This window comes from Phacochoerus africanus, chromosome 8 (assembly GCF_016906955.1).
Source record: "Phacochoerus africanus isolate WHEZ1 chromosome 8, ROS_Pafr_v1, whole genome shotgun sequence".
NCBI classification, from domain to species: Eukaryota; Metazoa; Chordata; class Mammalia; order Artiodactyla; family Suidae; genus Phacochoerus; species Phacochoerus africanus.
In genome coordinates, this window is record NC_062551.1 from 27,251,018 (window position 1) to 27,270,868 (window position 19,851).

The following is a 19,851-nucleotide window of genomic DNA, read 5'->3' on the forward strand; positions in this document are numbered from 1 at the left end:
AGGATACACTGGAGGCAGAACCTCCGTAGGTGTGACTGGATGAAGTCAAAGTGCTCGTCCCTGTAATCATGCTCCTTCTCCAGGACACTCACTGCATCACACTGCAGGGAAGAAAGAAAGACACTGAGTCATATTTTTGCCTCTTTGCCTAAAGAAAATGGGAACACTGCCTTCTTCAGAAATAAAGTATCACAGGAGTTCTGTCGTGGCGTAGTGGTTAATGAATCCGACAAGGAACCATGAGGTGGCGGGTTTAATCTCTGGCCTCGCTCAGTGGGTTAAGAATACAGCGTTGCCATGAGCTGTGGTGAAGGTTACAGATGCGGCTCGGATCCCACATTGCTGTGGCTCTGGTGTAGGTCGGCAGCTAACAGCTCTGATTAGACTCCTAGCCTGGGAATCTCCATATGCTCCGAATGCAGCCCTAGAAAAGGCAAAAAGACCAAAAAAAAAAAAAAGAAAGAAAAGAAAGAAAAAAAGAAAGAAAATATCATAGCTCCAAAGATGGCAGCCATAGCCCAAAATCCAAACATTAATTATATAAATATGGAAGTTACGAAAAGCAACTGGAGATCTTCCTTCAGTCTAGGCCTCGGTTTCCATATCTGTAAAGTGGGACTACAATAGCCCTGATCACCTGACAGCTGTTCTAAGAATCAAACGAAGTCACATCGGGAAATGGGCCCAATGGACACAGCTGAGCACGGCATACTCCACAGGATTCCACTCTCACAGAACACAAAGTGAAGGCACATGCTGTGGTTGGGCAACCTAGTGGCTCTGATCAGGATTAAAGAATTTTTGAAACGTAAATTTTTTTTTTGTTTTTGTTTTTTTGTTTTTTTGCCATTTCTAGGGCCGCTCCCGAGGCATATGGAGGTTCCCAGGCTAGGGGTCGAATTGGAGCTGTGGCCTCCGGCCTATGCCAGAGCCACAGTAACGTGGGATCCGAGCCGCATCTGCAACCTACACCACAGCTCACGGCAACGCCGGATCGTTAACCCACTGAGCAAGGGCAGGGACCGAACCCACAACCTCATGGTTCCTAGTCGGATTCGTTAACCACTGCGCCACGACGGGAACTCCCATAAAATGTTTTTAAAGCAATTTCTTTTTCATTTCTAAGAGACACAACTTTCTATGTAACTACCCTGAATTTCTATTCCCACCTCAATATTTTACAAATCTTGAGTCCCCTGTTCCTTCTTTTCTAGTATTATTATGTTCCTTTCTGAAAATAACCTCAAGTCAGAGACTTTAGAGGCCAAAAGAACTCTGCTTTTCTGAGTTACTTTTTTACCTCTAATTTGAGCTAAATGAACTGGTTTACACAGCTTTAAGAAAAGTACTTTTATTTATTTATGTATTTTTTTTAGAACTGCTCCTGCGGCACATGGAAGTTGCCAGGCCAGGAGTCGAATCAGAGCTGCAGCTGTCGGCCTACACCACAGCCACAGCAACGTGGGATCTGAGCCACGTCTGCAACCTACACTACAGCTCATAGCAACACCAGAGCCTTAACCCACTGAGCAGGGCCAGGGACTGAACCCAAGTCCTCACAGATATTAGCTGCATTTGTTACTGCTGAGCCACAATGGGAACTCCTAAGAAAAGTACTTTAGTTTCAAGGTGGATTCACTCAGTAAATTTTGACAGTGCTTCAATAAGAAATTAACCTGTGCTATAAGTAAATGTCATGTTTTTTCAGCAGCAATGTTAAATGACAAAATTTTCTATCCTGACATATTCAAGGTACTGTAATAAATCTCAAATTAACCCAATAATCCCTTGGGAAAACACCTAACTAAAGCTTCTCAAAGTTTCTTTCAAATGGTGACTGTTCACTGGCCAAACCCAGATAAGCTTACAATCCCTGGCACATACCTTTGTGCACACCACCAATACGGGGACCCCCAGGTTATGAGTCAGCACATTGTCACCAAGAGGCAGGGCAACATTTTCTTCATCAGGACCTGAGGTCAGAGGGCCTCTTCTCTGTGGGGAACCTTGAGAACCTTCCTCAGGCTCAATATAGTCTTGAAAATCTTTCATAACTACAAGTGAAAAAAGGAAAGAGAATTATACATACACACATACACATAATAAAATGCACATGCCAGGTTTAGAAAACTAAAAAGGTACTAGTAAGCACAGAACACAATTCTTTTTATTTTTTAAAAAAAGTTTATAGTTGATTTACAATGTTCTGTCAATTTCTCCTGTATAGCCAAGTGACCGAGTCATACATATATATTCTTTTTCTCATATTAACTTCTATTATGTTCTACCACAAGTGAATGGATATAACAGCAGGACCTCATTGCTTACCAATTCTAAATGTAATAGCTTGGAGTTCCAGTCGTGGCTCAGTAGTTAACGAATCTGACTATGAACCATGGGTTGCAGGTTCGATCCCTGGCCTTGCTCAGTGGGTTAAGGATCCAGCATTGCCGTAAGCTGTGGTGTAGGTCGCAGACTCGGCTTGGATGCTGCATTGCTGTGGCTGTGGCACAGGCTGGCAGCTACAGCTCCAATTCAACTGCTAGCCTGGGAACCTCCATATGCCGTGGGAGCGGCCCTAGAAAAGGCAAAAAGACAATAAGTAAATAAATAAATAAATGTAATAGCTTGAATCTACTAACCCCAAACTCCCAGTCCAACCCACTCCCTCCCCGTCCCCGGCAATGAGAAGTCTATTCTCCATGTCTGTAAGTCTCCAAAACACAACTCTTTAGTTGTAACAAACTTTCTAATTACATCCTACTTAACTATAATTTTAGGGATTTAGGGATGGTGATGCAAAATCCTAATTGTGACATATTCAGTCTGAGCATTAAAACCCCAGAGCAGCAAAGACATTCTCCTAGACATCTCCCATTGTATCCAACTCTTAATAATTAAGCAGGTTTTTTTAAACTCCTAAGGCTAAGGAGTTCCCTGGTGGCCTAACAGTTACGACTTGGTGCTTTCACTGCTGTGCCACAGGTTCAATCCCAAGTCTGTTCTGGGAACTGAGATACCAAATCAAGGCTAGGAGTTTCCTGGTGGCTTAACAGTTAGGATTTGGTGCTTTCATGGCTGTGGCCCAAGTTCAATCCCTGGTTTGGTCTAGGAACCAAGATTCTACATCACGCTGTTGAATGCTGTGGCAAAGACAAACAAAAAACAACAAACAAAACTCCTAAAGTTTCAATAGTTCCTATTATGAAAACAAACACTTTCTTAATTCAACAGAGGCAACCATCAGAAATAGGTTATAGGAGTTCCCGTCGTGGCACAGTGGTTAACGAATCCGACTAGGAACCATGAGGTTGCGGGTTCGGTCCCTGCCCTTGCTCAGTGGGTTAACGATCCGGCGTTGCCGTGAGCTGTGGTGTAGGTTGCAGACGCGGCTCGGATCCCGCGTTGCTGTGGCTCTGGCGTAGGCAGGTGGCTGCAGCTCCGATTCAACCCCTAGCCTGGGAACCTCCATATGCCGCGGGAGCGGCCCAAGAAATAGCAACAACAACAACAAAAAGACAAAAAAAAAAAAGAAATAGGTTATAGCTTACAAAACTCCTCAAAGTTCGAGGAGTAGAAATAGTAAAACCACCTGAATTTCACAAGAATCTGCTGTCTCCCAACAGCTGAGGTATGTCCATGCTAAAGAGCAAGGTGGGGAGTTCCTGTCATGGCACAGTGGTTAACGAACCCGTCTAGGAACCATGAGGTTGCAGGTTCAATCCCTGGCCTTGCTCAGTGGGTTAAGGATCCAGCGTTGCCGTGAGCTGTGGTGTGGGTCGCAGACACAGCTCGGATCCCGAGCTGCTGTGGCTCTGGCGTAGGCCAGCGGCTACAGCTCTGATTAGACCCCTAGCCTAGGAACCTCCATATGCCTCGGGAGCGGCCCTAGAAAAGGTAAAAAGACAAAATAAATAAATAAATAAATAAGAGCAAGGTGGGATTTGTCCGGCACCACCTCCATCTCCTCATCATTCTCACTCTTGTGGACTCAAGTTTCATCTTTAGGAGATCCTGAGTCACATGTGTCACAGACCTGTTCCTACCTAACACAAGAAGGAGTAAGTGGTACAACCCTGGCATATACAGTTACTACTTTGGCCAAGGGTAATGCCTGTGGCAATGCCACAGGAGGGCCTTCAAGCTGAGAGTGATCCATAGCCTTGGTTAAGACAAGTGAACAGGAGTTCCCTTTGTGGCGCAGTGGTTAACGAATCCGACTAGGAACCATGAGGTTGCAGGTTTGATCCCTGCCCTTGCTCAGTGGGTTAAGGACCCGGCGTTGCCGTGAGCTGTGGTGTAGGTTGCAGACGCAGCTCGGATCCTGCGTTGCTATGGACCTGGTGTAGGCCGGTGGCTACGGCTCCGATTAGACCCCTAGCCTGGTAACCTCCATATGCTGCGGAAGCGGCCCTAGAAAAGGCAAAAAGACAAAAAAAAAAAGACAAGTGAACAAAAGCCCACAAACCTGTGCCTTTTCCTAGATGCTTCAAGGTCACATGTCATGTCCCAGAGAACAAGATATCATGTATTAGGTACCATGTTCCAGAGAACAAGGACATGATAATTAAAGTTACTTCCAGCCGGGGAACAAAGAGGCATGTTGTGGTTGAGAGTAAAAGGCCTTTTGGTCCTTAAGTCCTGTTGTGTGCAGAAGAGCTGCCTGTGGCTCAGATCCTGCGTTGCTGTGGCTGTGGTGTAGGCTGGCAGCTACAGCGCCAATTCGACCCCTAGCCTGGGACCCTCCATATGCCGTGGTACGGCCCTAAAGAGACCAAAAAAAAAAAAAAAAGGCATTTTAACAAATCTTCACTTCTACAAAAAAATACTTAACTATGTGGGTAACATCTATGACTGCCCCAGTTCATGTGAGGCACTCAACCAGGGCTTCCAAGACAGTGAGCACGGCCGAGCCTACAACAGGTTACAGGTAAGCTCAGTGACTGTGCGAAGTGAGCAGGAGCAGGGCAGCTCCAGCAGTCTGTTCCATGAACCTGAACTAGCTAGCATGTTACATAAACTGTGCTATATTCTACATATGCCATGATGTGAAAATGGTTGGGAAACTCTGGGTTAGATGATTCACTCTCTGAAGGAATGACTTAATAATGGCTATCCAAAGACAGTAGGAAATGCATGTGTGGTTTTTTTTGGCCGCATTCATGGCATGTGCAAGTTACAGGGCCAGGGATCGAACCCATGCCACAGCAGTGACAACACCAGATCCTTAACATGCTGAGCCACCAAGGAACTCCCACATGTGTTTTTAATAATTCAGTATTTTTTTATGGCCGCACTTGCGGTGTACGGAGGTTCCCAGGTTAGGGGTTGAATGGGAGTCGCAGGTACCAGCCTAAACCACAGCCACAGCAACACCAGATCTGAGCCTTGCCTGTGACCTACACAACAGCTCACAGCAATGCCAGAACCTTAACCCACTGAGCAAGGCCAGAGATCGAACCCGCAACCTCATGGATTCTAGTTGGGTTGTTAACCTGCTGAACCACGACAGGAACTCCAATGATTCAGCATTTTAGAAAGTTAAGTTAGAAGGCAGAGGTAGTGAAAAGGAATGACAATAAAACAATGAGGACTGTAATACATACCACAGTATGAACAACTTCTCTCTAGATGGTGGGAGGGCCAGGATTTCTCAGCAGGAGCCATCAGCACACCTGGGCTCCCCTAAAGGGGGCTTCAGATGGGAGTAGGTATGGGTGGGAGACTGCAGCACCCTCTACCCAAACTGCCTCAGCCTCCTCCTCTTCTTTTCCCTCCTACCTCACTGATTATTCACTGGTTCCACCGTTCTGAGAAGATCCCACAGAGAGCACAGAAGCTTTTCTATCTGATAAGCAAGGGAAGCCCATACATAAAGCAGGAAAGATAAGACTAACGTACACAGAAGCACCACCTCCTGGCAGCTTAGAGGCTGCTCTGCCCTTCCCCTCACTCAGACAAATCTTGCAGCCAAACAGCTGCCATAGACTCAGGACCACTGGGGAAGCTAATCTGGAAAAAGAGTGGCCAGCCATGGAACAGACTCAGCAGACTGGAATCTAGTCTTGGGTCGGAAAGCAGGTTGGGTGACAGCCCTTTGCTCATTCAATACCATACCTAGAGACCAATTAATCTGGAAAGTCCTCTAAGCAAGAAGATGGCCAAAGGCTGTATTAACATGTAACCTAAAACCAGCACTAACAAAGGCACTCCTTCAACATGTAACACAAAGGCCTGACTACCATTCCAAACATCTCAGAGGATGGGCGGTGAAAACAAGAGAGGCCCTCAGGTAACCACAGTCACGAGGCATGGATGTGGTTCCAGCAATCGCTGGCTGTCCTCCAGTGTCCTTTCCCCTCTTCCTCCTTACAACCAAACCAAACCCTGATATTCAGAATACATGGCCACACAGACTGCAATTCCTTGTCTCCTTAGGAAGACAGCAGGCACTAGCCCTTCAACCCTTCTTTGAGCTTCCTCCACCCTGCTGCCTAGAATATGGATGTGAAGGCTAGAGCTCAAGTTGCCAAGAGGAAGAGAACCACACCCTAGAGATGACACAGCAGTAAGGAGAAGGGAGCCAGGGTCTTTGACCTATCTTTCCAGAGCTGCTTTCCAGGCCTGAACTACCTACCTCTGAATTTCATTTACAGGAGCAAGAAATAAAATCCAGTCTTGTTTAGCCCACTGTTATTCTGGGGTTTGTGTCACATGCAGTTCAATCTAATCCTAAGTGACACAGACATCAATGACTAAGATCACAAAATAAATTCAGTGTGTCATGAGAACACAAGCTCCCCAGGAGCAGGCACCTTGTCTGCTCTATGTATCCATAATGCCTAGAACAGACCTGGTATCAGGCAAACACTTTCCCTATCTGGGAAACAAAAATATCCTTGGCTCAAAGTCTTTTTTTTTTTTTTCCTATTTTAACAAATCTTTACAAGTTTATAATTCTAAGAAAAGAGGTTCAGAAATGGAACTCTCTAGTGCATTAACCCACTAATCTGGGTTTGATGCTAAATGTGCAATCAAAGGAAAACAGCTCTTCAGCCTCAAAACTACTCTCAGAAGTTGTCTTTGGGGTCTCTATTTCTGGGGAAAAAGAAGCTTTATCTGGAAAGGTCAGTGTTTGAGGAAAGACATGCTGAGCTGCATAACAATCAAGGTAGTACACATGCGGTTATCCTAGGAAACACACATGCACACAGCAAACTAAAGAATTATTATGTCAAACTTCCTGTTTTAGCTAATGTGGGATATGAGCAAGGTAAAGTTATGACAAGAAAACACACACCAAGAGATCTGATTTGAAAAATGCATCAAAACTTCTAAACCCTTCTGCCAGGAATTGTGAAGATCCTGTGTGCCAGGCCCCAGAAGCCCTCATTAACTCACTAAAAGGAATGATGTCATCCTGTGGAAATAAGCCAGGCTGAGCCAAGACTGCCCTGGCCAAGAGGGCTGCCACCGTCACAGCTCCAGCCCCTGCCCCTCCCATTTCCCTGGCAAGTGGACAGAAGCTGATGTAATTGCACAGAAGCAAGGAAAAGGGAAAACAAGCTTCTGAACCACATTAAGGAGAAAAATCCAAAAAACAAACAAACAAAAACTTCCTTTAAAGTTCTTTGTTCTTGGGAGTTTTCTTGTGGCACATCATGTTAAGGACTAAGGACTGGGTGTTGTCACTGCAGTGGTCTGGGTCACTGCTGTGGCTCGGGTTCTATCCCTGGCCTGGGAACTTCTACATGTCACAGGCATAACCAAAAAAAGAGAGAGAAAAGTTCTTTATTCTCAAAAGGCCTTGGGTGCTCTTAATCTGAAAACAGCCTTTCATTTTTAATGACAAGAAAAAAAAAACAAAAAACAAACAAAAAAAACCCTTCCTATTTCTAACTAAAATCTTATTTGCTGGATCCCAAAATGAACTAAGGTAGGAGCCGAAAGATTTATCTTTTGTCAAGCTTCTTTTAAACCTGCCAGCAAGAGGGAACCAGAAGACCTCAAAAGAATCCCAGGGCAATGGATTCAAGCTGCAGAGGTCACAGTAAGCTTCTACAGCCACTGAAGCTAACTCATCAGACAAAGAGTTAATGGCAAAGCAAAAATATTCTTAGAACTGATCATGTTTCAGTGAGTGAAAGAAGAACCCTATTGTAAAAGAGAACCAATGAAGATAATATGGAAAAATGCTTCATCTTTCTTCAACTGTGACAGCTGAGATAAAGACTGCTTTGAAGACTTTTTTGACTACTGACTTTACAAAAGCAACTCTGAAATAAATGGTGCAAAAAAACCACAAACACTCTGTAAGGGAAGCTCTGCAGCCTCTTGACACTGAAAAGGAAGGCGGCTGGAACCACTCAAAGAGACTAGTGAATTTTCCAATTAAGAAAAATCTAATAGAGAGTTCCCATTGTGGCTTGGGGTTAACGACCCAGTGTTGTCTCTGAGAATATGGGTTCAATCTCTGGCATCCCGCAGTGGGTTAAGGATCTGGCATTGTCACAAGCTGCAGTGCAGGTTGCAGATGTGGCTCAGATCTGTGTTGCATGGCTGTGGTGTAGTCCAGCGCTGTAGCTCCAGTTTGACTCCTAGCCTGGGAACTTCCATATGCTTAAAGTGCAGCCATAAAGAGAAAAAAAAGGGAGTTCCCGTTGTGGTTTAGCACTAACGAACCCAGTAATATCCATGAGGATTTGGGTTTGGTCCCTGGCTTTGGTCAGTGGGTTAAGGGTCTGGTGTTGCTGTGAACTGTGGTGTAGGTCTCAGACAAGGCTCGGATGGATCCTGCATGGCTATGGCTGTGGTGTAGGCCAGTAGTTACAGCTCTGATTCGACTCCTAGCCTGGGAACTTCCATATGCTGCATGTGCAGCCCTAAAAAGATAAAAAAAAAAAAAAAAAAGAAAGAAAGAAAATCCTATTTTACTCACACTTCCGTTCCAGCTCCCTCATTTCTTCTGGTGGAATTTTCATTTTATCAATGTGCTCACGTAAAACACTAGCCCATTTCTGCAGAGATTCCATCACAGTCCAAGGCCTAGACATGTCTGCAACAAAAATGACCAGGGTTTCTGGCAAAGATTCAGCAGAAACTGCAAACTTCAGCAAGCCTTTGTGGTACAGGTCTCCATCCAGAATCCACACATTGCAGCGCGTGTGATCTAAGAAAAGAAGTGAAGCTAAATTACTGACAATGACCATTAGCATAGCTGAAAGAAGAGCCACATTAGGAAGAACTTGGAAGGTGATAAGATACACAAACAGAAATCCTAACCAGAAAGGGGTCCAAGTGCTCAATGAACAGCAACCCTTGGTCAAGGTGCCTGGTGAACTGACTAAACTATAAAAAAATTTAACTACCATAATATATTGTGTCCACATGTAAAGATTCCAACAATGTCTGAGGAGTAAAGAGTAAAGGAGACATTTTAGCCTTCAATAAGAATCAAAGGATACTAGTAAAAGCTACAAATGTCCCCTGGACAACTATGCCATAGTCCAAAAAATCCATTCTCCTAAGATATCAGCAATCTGTGAGGCAGCAAGCTGTGCCAAAAAGTCTGTGGTTAAACAAGCTCTTCTTGTGTCAGTCACACTAAACAGTGGGCTCACATACCACAAAGGGTGCCAAAGAGACGGGACCTTTGTATTTAAATACCAAGAGAACTCATTACTTATGTAAATTGAGATATGAATTATGGGATGCCTAATGATATTAAGGAATTATACTTGTTTTGGTATAATAATGGTAATAATATTATTGTTTTAAAAAATCCCTATCTTTTAGACATGTATGGAAGTAGTCACAGACAGAACGATATAATGTCTGAAATTTGCTTCAAAATAATCCAGTGTTTATATATACCATATCTTCCTAATCCAATCATCAGCCGATAGACATTTGGGTTATTTCCATGTCTTGGCTATTGTGAATAGTGCTGCAATGAACATGCGGGTGCATGTGTCTTTTTTAAGGAAAGTTTTGTCTGGATATATGCCCAAAAGTGGGACTGCTGGGTCAAATGGTAGTTCTATGCATAGTTTTCTAAGGTCCTCGATACTGTTTTCCATAGAGGTACCAACTTACATCCCCACCATATCTAGTCACTTATGATGGAGCATCATGATGTGAGAAAAAAGAATCTATACATGTATGTGTAACTAGGTCACCATGCTGTACAGTAGAAAATTGACAGAACACTGTAAACCAGCTATAACGGGAAAAAAATAAAATCATTATATGTAAAAACATTAAAATAAAAAAATAAATGTAGAGTGAAAAGCGAAGAGGATGAACATTTAGCTGAAATAAAACTGACCAAGAACTGGTAACCTGAAGGCAGGTGATAGATATGTTGGGGTTCATCAAACTAGCCTATGTTTTATGTATTTTTGTTTTCCATAGTAAAGTTAAAAACATATACACAAAATGTACATGTGCTCACATTTAGTGAAGCATATGATTCCAAAATTATACTCTGGATGATCAAACTGTAGAAGATAGTTCTCCAAATTAAAAAAATATTTTTTAAAAATTTCAGACATCTTGGAGTTCTCCTCATGGCTCAGTTGTTAAGGAACCCGACTAGGATCCATGAGGTTGTGGGTTCGATCCCTAGACTTGCTCAGTGGGTTGGGGACCAGCATTGCTGTAAGCTGTGGTGTGGGTTACAGATGTGGTTTGGATCTGGCATTGCTGTGGCTGTGGCCTAGGCCAGCAGCTTGTTGCTCTGGCTTCAACTCCTAGCCTGGGAACTTCCATATGCTATGAGTGGCCCTAAAAAGCAAAACAAAACAAAACAAAACCAGACATCTTTTTGGAGATTTTTTTTTTTTTTTTAACAACCGTGCCTTGAGGAAGAACTACTATCAGAAATATCATTTCAGGGAGTTTCCGTCGTGGCACAGTGGTTAAAGAATCCGACTAGGAACCATGAGGTTGTGGGTTCGATCCCTGGCCTTGCTCAGTGGGCTGGGGATCTGGTGTTGCCATGAGCTGTGGTGTAGGTTGCAGATACAGCTCAGATCCCGAGTTGCTGTGGCTATGGTGTAGGCAGGCAGCTACAGCTCTGATTAAACCCCTAGCCTGGGAACCTCCATGTACTGCGGGAGTGGCCCTAGAAAAGGCAAAAAAAAGACCAAAAAGAAAAAAAAAACAGAAATATCATTTCATTAACTTTTTCCCCAATAAATTCCAACCTACATTTTAAAAACCTATCTTCTGTTAGCTACTTTTTGGTATAATCAATTATTAAAATGCTATAAAAAATGTTTATATTCATGACTTTATTTCAACAGTACAATAAAGGTATCTACATCTAGCGATACTTTCAAAACTTTAATACATCTTACTTTATTTTTTAAATTGTTTCCACTTTTGAATGCATCTGTAACATGCGGAAGTTCCTGGGCCAGGGATGGAACTAGTACCACAACACCAGATCCTTAACCAGCTGCACCACACAAGAACTTCCCTAATAAATTTTATCTATTTATTTTTGCTTTTTAGGGCTGTATCTGCAGCATATGAAGTTGTTTTTAAAAACCCTTATTTTTTAGACATATATGGAAGTAATCACAGATGGAATGATATAATGTCTGAAATTTGGTTCATATCCAATGTGGAGTGAAAGGAGAAGAGGACGTGTGTATAGCTGAAATACCCACTGAGCAAGGCCAGGTATCGGACCTGCATCCTCATGGATACTAGTCGGATTCGTTTCTGCTGTGCCACAATGGGAACTCCCCTAATAAATTTTGGATAGTGGTTTTGATTTGATGAATGCCTTCAAAAATAAGGCACTGACCTCAAGTCTACAGATTTTAATGCCTGCCTTTCACCAGACATAGTTCCTTTTTTAAGCCTTTCTTCCCACTGCCCACTATATACAACCTGTCAGGCACATAAGTTATATGTGCATGAAGATCACACATATCACATGTAGCATTAAATGCATGCCCCCAATCCTGAAGACAGGGGTCTTATGACATGTCAAGTCCCACCACAAGTACAAGCCAGAGCCTATTTTCTCTTCCTGGGTAATTGTCTGCAAAATGTGTACATGTATGTTTTAAAATATATACATATATATACATATAAATAAATACATATTAAATATATGTATTTGTTTATAACTCTCCCCCTCCCCTGAATTTATTTATAATCCAGTCATACCATGCACACACACAAATGGGACTGAAATATGTATAACCACAGAGAAGGGCAACTCTTTCATCAAAGAGGAACTTGCAAGTAGGTGGCCAAAAAATAATCCCATTAATACAGAGATCAGGAAGCTTTTGGAGTTCCCTTGTGGTGAAGCACATTAAGGACCAGCCTTGTCACTGCAGAGGCTCAGGTGGTTGCTGTGATGCTGGTTTGATCCTTGGCCTGGGAACATGCCTCAGGCACGGCAAAAAAAAGTTTGTAAGGCAACCTTAAGGAATCTGAAATAAAAATTAAGATGTACTTCAATTCAAAGGCAAGTGAATGCAGTTATTTTGATGCTTGGCATAAAGTATGTTTATGTTCTTTTGAAGTAAGTGGTTACCGAAATTTACGGATTATTTACACTATGTTTCATATACTTTCAAAAAGGTACTAGACTTACCACTGTGTCTCAAGCACTTTACATTTGACACATGCCACCTCTCATTCTGTCAACCAAATTAGTACTTTTACCCAATTCCACAAATGAGGAAACTGAGGTTCAGCATGGTTAAATAAGTCACAACTAGTAACTACAGGAGTGGGATTCTGAACCAGTTCTGCCTGGCTCCAAAGCCCAAGTTCTTTCCATAATAACCATCAAAAACAGGAAGCAAAAGACTCAGACATGAGGTCCCATAGCCCAGCTCAGTGACCCGAGTCCTAGCCCTACTTACACAAATTTTGGTGGACCCTGGAGGGCACCAGAAAGCCTCTGCTCTCCTAACCAAGGAGAGCCTTGAGCACCAGGTCTACCTCCTACTTTTCTTTTCTTTTCTTTTTTTTTTTGTATTTTGTCCTTTTGGGGCCACACCAGCGACATATGAAGGTTCCCAGGCTAGGGGTCTAATCGGAGCTGTTGCTGCTGGCCTATGCCACAGCCACAGCAACGCCAGATCTGAGCCGTGTCTGCAAGCTACACCACAGCTCATGTCAACACTGGATCCTTAACCCACTGGGCGAGGCCAGGGATCAAACCCACAAGCTCATGGTTCTTAGTGAGATTCGTTTCTGCTACGCCATGACAGGAACTCCTCTTTCTTTTCTTTTTCTGCTTTTTAGGGCCGCACTCTCAGCATATGGAGGTTCCCATGCTAGGGGTCAAATTGGAGCTATAGCCGCCAGCCTACACCACAGCTCGTGGCAATGCTGGATCCTTAACCCCCTGCATGAGGCCAGGGATTGAACCCACAACCTCATGGTTCCTAGTCAGATTCGTTTCCCCTGTGCCATGATGGGAACTCCCTACTTTTCTTTCATAACCTTCAGGGAACATTCAGCAGGGCAAAGGAAGCTAGGAAAGGAGGAGCAGGAATAAAGTCCCTGGGGTTCTAAAATGACCACTAAATTAAGATTAACCCAAAATTTAACAAGAGATCCTTACCCACGCCCTCTATTAAATGATTCCTAGAGCTCAAAGAATTAAGGTGCAAGAAAGGACCTGGGTTCAGCTTCCTCATTTTAGCAGTGAGGAAATGGGGGACCAGAGATGACGGCATTTTGCCCTCTTATACAATCATCCTTATATCATGAGCCTTACTGTTTAAATGGGTAGACTTTTTTTTTTTTTTTTGGTAAAGGCAGTTTTCAAGAAAGTAATTTAATGAACATACTTCATCTTTAAGCAACATAGATAACTTTCCTACAAATAAAAAGCTCTATGCACCACTATTAGTTTATTTTAGAGCCACTGAAAATCCAACATAAAGTCTGAAAATTTATAAAGCAGGCATAGCAATTGGTAGTAAGCAAAAAACATTATTCCAACTCAACCCATAACCATAAGAAAACAACTTAAATGATATCTAATCCTTATAAGGGAGCTTACCATACACTTTTAACCACCCCAACTTCCCAGCAGGTACAAAATAATTACTATGCATATTCTAGAAATAAGGAATTAAAAGAGAACATTATTACCTCTGAGCTTCTATTATCGCCACTGAAAAATAGTAGTAACAAAACAACTGTCCTAGGAAAAGAGCATTTTTACACCATCGCAAAGAGATTCAGAAAACTCTCTTGTAAATATCTCCTGAGCAATTTCGGATTCTCCAGCAGAACCAGGCAGAGTAACAATGGTGTCCAGATCAGTTTGCCAAGTGTTTCTTTCATTAAAAAGTCCAAAGCACTTTAAAACTTCTTACTTATGTTTTGTTTTATGCCATGAGGTACAGTGGTTTGATATAAAATCTCAGTTCCCAAACCAGGGGTTGAACCTGGGCTGCAGCAGTGAAAGCATCAAGTCCTAACCACTAGACCACCAGGGAACTCCCCATTACTTTCTTGCTTGTATGGGCATCTGAAACTATACCCTCAGTACTTCCTGTTAAGTAGGGGTTATCCAGATCAGCAGTTACTGGGCTCATTCCCCATTTTGCTAACATACACTGTAAAGAAAAGTAGGTAAAGTCCTACAAAGATATGCACTCCAGCTATTTCCCTGTGACTAATTCTCTTAGAACTAAACAGAAAATTGAGAATGCCTGGGCATGCTGCAAGAGCAGCAACCAAGGACTCAAGAAACCTTTGTGGATCAACACTTTACTCACCATCTCGGTCCTCGTCATGGATGCTGAGGTAGAGATACTCTAGGCCTCTTCCTTTTTTGCCATGTTCAGCTCCTTGAAGTTTAGTCATGAGGGTTGTTTTACCAGAACCATCTTCACCTAAAGCAATGCATGTAAGAAGACAAAGCGTACTGTTTACTCTAGACAAGGATGGGGAGTCTGGACATTCACACAAGGAACAATCAAGACCTTCAAGGCTCTTGAGTTCTCACCCACATTCACAGACACGGCAGGATCTGCTCTTTGCAGTCAGGGTGGGGAGAGGTGATAAAGGCAGCAACTTGCAAGATCTAAAATGACAATCTACTACAGACATTCTTACTTTACAAGGAAATGAATAAGACAGGATCGCTGGCCCTACCTATCATTTATAAGGTGCATCTGGAGAACTGAAAGCAAAAGGTGGGGCTAGTTTCTGACAGAAACAACTTTTACCACAAGAAGAGCAAGACGTCTTCAAAATATAATTAACCTTAAAACCCAGGAACTCTTTAAAAAAAAAGTCTGATCCTCCCTCATAATCATGAAGAATGGAAACTGTTATTCACTTTTGACTTTAGCATATTTTTTTTTGTAAGCATCCTGAGGGCTAGGAAACTGATGAAAATAATTACAGACCCAGGCCAAACTCTTTAGCACAATCTCAGTAATTATCAAGTGCCTCCTCATGCCCCTCCACCCAGCTAACAACCCCCCTTCGTCCCCCACAAGAAACCTCAGACATCAGGAAGAGCCACCACCAATAAACACTGCTAGGCACCCCTGGGATTTAATAATATGGAATTACAGAACATGAGAACTGAAAGGCATTCCACAGATCAAAGTCCTCCTCTCCACCCACAATGCCACTACCTTCCTAAGGCCCTCCACATCCAACTTGGACATGCCAAGTACTTAGCCTGACTCTAGTTCCTGCTCATTTTGAGCCTCCCTCCCAGTCTACAGCCAGAGTCCCCTTTCTAAAACACAGACCTGGTGTCCTTGATTCTCCAGTGCATGAAGACTTCTTAAGACCTTCTACTACCTACTACAGTGGTTGGTCATCAACTAAAGAAGATCATATGCTCCCCTCAAAGACAGTGGGAAAACCACCCTTGCAGTGATTTCCAAGAGAATTAGGGGATGGAGGTGGAATGAAAAGCCCCTGAGAAGTGGGTGCCTTCAGGAAAAAGTATCAACCCTTCAGCTTTCCACAATCTGCCCACAACTTACTTCATCAGTTACCTTCCATGAGGAGGTTGTGGTAGCTTCCAATCCCCTTATGCTCTTGTCACCCGTGTTCCTGCAAACACGAACCCTCTGTGGCCACTGCATGTTGACATTTATCCTTGAAAACACCTCACTCCAGAAGTACCTTCTTTCAAACAGCACTAGACTGTATGATGCTCACAGAATAACCTGCCCATGCCCAGCAACCTCACACATCTACCAACACATCCACCCATGTCTCATTAGACGGAGATTCTTGTGTGGTGTCTGAGGGATGTCTGTGCTGTCCCAGTGACCAACCTACAGGACTCACTCAACAAACAAACGGGTTTGCCGTAGGAAGGAACCCAGCCAAACTTCCTCATTTGTACAAGGAAACGACACCAGAGATGGTGAGGAACCTAAACCAGTTAGCCCAGCAGTGAAGGCTGAAATAATGCAAGTAAAGCCCCTGGTGAGGATTCCAAAGCCTGCTGTCCTTTGCAACGTCCCTCCCACTGTGCAATGCTCATCCAGATCCAAAAACGGCTTTTGTGGCATCTCCCCCGAACCCGATCCCCAGTTACCTCTTTCCTCCATCTCTGCTAACCTTCCAATCTACTCACTCCCCTCTCTACACCCAGTATGGTGAACTTTGAGGCTATTAGAGCAGAGAACCAGGATTCTAAAGCAAAGCTGATGCTGCAGCCAAACTACAGCGACTAAGGAATGTGCCCACAACCCCTTGCCAGCATCCCTGGGCTCTCAAAAAGGGGCACCGTCCAACTCCGGGCGTGGTGGACTCAGCCACTCTCCGGCTGTGCAGCCAGGGTCCCCAGGCCCTGCCGGGCGAGGCAGGCTGCAGGCAGGCCATAGGGGAGAGGAAGCCTAGGCTCGGTGAGAGGGCGTCCGCCTCGCCCACCCCAGCTCCCCGGGCAACGCCCCGTCCCTGGCGCTCACCGAACACGAGAATGTTCTTGCCGGACGGCAACTTGGACCTGGCGCGAGTGGACACCTCGCTCAGGATCGAGGACCTGTGGGGACAACAGCAAAGAGGTGGGTCCCAGAGCCAGCCTGAACCTGACCGGCCAGCGACGGCCCGTCAGTCTGTCCGACGGTCCGGCCGGGCCCGGCGCGCCCTCCCTTGGCCCGGCCCGGCTCAGCCTGGCCGCCTCGTAGTCTCACCATAGGCTCTGGCCCTCCTCCTCCTCACTAGTTAGGTCACCGGCGGCCGCCACCGCGGGCCCGTTGGGGCCCAGCAGCAGCTTCTTCTCCACCCCCACCGGCGCCATCTTGCCAACTGCAGCCACAAAGAGGGCCCTCCCCCGGGCCAGCCGAGGACCCGCGAGGACCCCGGCCGGGCGGCCCGCCGCGCCCCACGTCGCCTGCCCCAAGGGGTCCTTGCCGCCCGCCGCCCTCCTCCGGGCCTTCGATGTTCACGGGCTCCGGTAGGGTCGTGAGGCCACTGCGGTGTCTGAAGGTGGGCGACGGTCAGGCGGCCGCCGGGACAGCCCTGCTCGCGGAAGCGGCGGGGCGAGTGGGAGCCGCCCGGGCGGAGGGCGCGCTAGTGGCCTCTGCTGGCCGACGGGCACAACGGCACCCCGCCCCGCTCCTCGCGCGCTGGCCACTCCTGCTGCGCCGTCGAGGGGAGACTGGACAGGCTTTGGAATGAAACTGATACATGACAGCACCGTTTATCGGGCTTTTACCGTGTGGTCACACAGTATCTCACTGAATCTTATCTAATTCTTACAAGTGAGGAATCCGAATCTCAGAAATCTGAAGAAACCTGACCAAGGACCCAGTGCTTTCTAGCTATCTTCTGATAGCATCCTGACACTTCCAGTCTTACTCACCGATCTTAACCTATTATATCATGAATTTTGCCAAATGCTAATCTACCCCCGAATTGAAAGACTGGCCTTAAACGAGATCCTCAAATCCTCACAAATATCCTACTTTTCACCTTCTTCCTTGACTCTATTAGGACCATCAGGTAGTGATCTTTACCACAGTGGATAATACACCTTAGTTTGCTTTGTTAACAGGTTTTGTTTTTGGCTGCACTGGCTGTGCCACAGCTGCAGCAATGTGGATACTTAACAGATTATTTTATTTATTTATTTATTTATTATGTCTTTTTAGGGCCGCATATGCAGTATATGGAAGTTCCCAGGATAGTAGTCAGATCGGAACTGCAGCTGCTGGCTTATGCCACAGCTACAGGAACGAAGCAGATCCTAGCGGTGTCTCCCACCTACACTGAAGCTCATGGCAATGCTGGATCCTTAACCCAGTGATAGAGGCCAGGGATTGAACTCATTTCCTCATGGATAATAGTCCGATTTGTTACCACTGAACCACGATGGGAACTCCCTGACAGTTTGGTTTTTTTTTTTAATTTGTATTTTCTGGTAGCCAACCAGAAGTAGGAGGCTTCCATTTCCTTTTGAAAGAGAGGGAAGGAAGGAAGGGGAAAAGAAAGAAGGAAAAAGGAAGGCATGTGAAGGGGGTAGGGACGGGGAGAGAAGGGAAGGAAGAGGGTAATGGAAGAAAAGCAAAGAAAAAATAAATGTCACCTATCAAGCTTAACTTTAGGTGTGGCTTCTGAGGGCTCTTGGTATCTTTGTGGAAACAGAAGTGTTTTACATTTCTAAATGTCACAAAGAAGTGGGAATGGCAGAAAAACAATTGTGTATGTGGGTTTCAGATGAGTTGAATTCTGATCCTGGCTCTGCCAAAATTTTGGCAGCATGAATTTCAATGGATCCAACAAATAGGCATAATCATCTGCCAACCTGAATGTAAGGTTAAAACAAGACAATGAGAATGTAAACCTATCAAGAACTATACCCCTGGAAGTCGAGGAAGAGCAAGCAGTGTACCTCATAAAAAGGCAAGCAAGTATCCTAATTTTCACAGGACATAAAATGGAGTTGAAAACTACAGGCCAGCGAACTTCATCTGCCCTAGTTCTCTAATGTGACCAGTTTGAAATGGAAAAAGATAGCACCAGATTTACACGGTTTTGTTTTTGCAGGAATGCCAGAGAGGAGGATACTGCAGACATAGCACGTGCAGATTTCAACAGGGCATTTGCCAATGGGCAGCATAAACAAGAACGTGAAATATAGGCTGAATGATAATACTGAGGCTTGTTAAAGACCAGGCCCAGGAGTTCCTGTGGTGGCGCAGGAGAAACGAATCTGACATAGTAACCATGAGGTTGCAGGTTCCATCCCTGGCCTTTATCAGTGGGTAAAGGATCCAGCATTGCCATGAGCACTGGTGTAGGTTGCAGACTCGGCTTGGATCCTGTGTGGCTGTGGCCGGCAGCTGTGGCTCTGATTAGATCTTTAGCCTGGGGAACTCCATATGCCAAGGGTGTGGTTGTAAACAGCAAAAAAGAAAAGAAAAGAAAAAAGACCAGGCCCAGCATGGGCTAATGAGCAGGGACAACCAGAGGAAGCCTGCCCCCATCTCCTCCCCTGGCCCAGCCAATTTAGAGTGCCATCAGTGTCTTAGATGAGAATGCAGCAGCACACTCATACAAGTTGTGGATGACCTGAAGCAGGAAAGAAGCCCTCACATACTGGATGACAAACTGAGTACAGACTAAATCTAACAAGATGAAAATAACAATGACCACAGAAGTCCTGTAGTGGTGTTAAAAATAAATGTGTAAGAACAAGATAAATTAATTCCTAAGTCTATGTCAACTATAATCAAAGAGATGGTCATGCAGAATGTCAAAAAGCATCTTATGTAAGGTCCATAAAATGTCTTTGGGCCTAGAAAAGAAGCTGATCCCCCTACTCTGCCAGTGAAGCCACATTTCTTTCTGGACACAGTTTATAAACAAAAAGGTGTCCAGTGG

At 44.6% G+C, this 19,851-nt stretch overlaps 1 protein-coding gene across 2 annotated transcripts in view; it reads right to left on the bottom strand.

The window, feature by feature from the left end:
* DYNC1LI2 (dynein cytoplasmic 1 light intermediate chain 2) overlaps positions 1-17,333 on the bottom strand; it is a 29,952-nt gene extending 12,619 nt beyond the window's left edge. The window contains exons 1-6 of one of the 2 annotated variants that reach the window (XM_047790104.1): positions 17,160-17,333; positions 16,935-17,008; positions 14,769-14,885; positions 8,939-9,169; positions 1,885-2,054; positions 8-101 (exon numbers count right to left, since the gene is read on the bottom strand). In XM_047790104.1, the coding sequence (XP_047646060.1) occupies positions 8-101; positions 1,885-2,054; positions 8,939-9,169; positions 14,769-14,885; positions 16,935-17,008; positions 17,160-17,266 (793 nt within the window). In that variant the 5' untranslated portion in view covers positions 17,267-17,333. The remainder of the gene's footprint in view (positions 1-7; positions 102-1,884; positions 2,055-8,938; positions 9,170-14,768; positions 14,886-16,934; positions 17,009-17,159) is intronic. The other variant, XM_047790103.1, reaches the window with a different exon arrangement.
* Between the last annotated feature and the right edge of the window lie 2,518 nt (positions 17,334-19,851).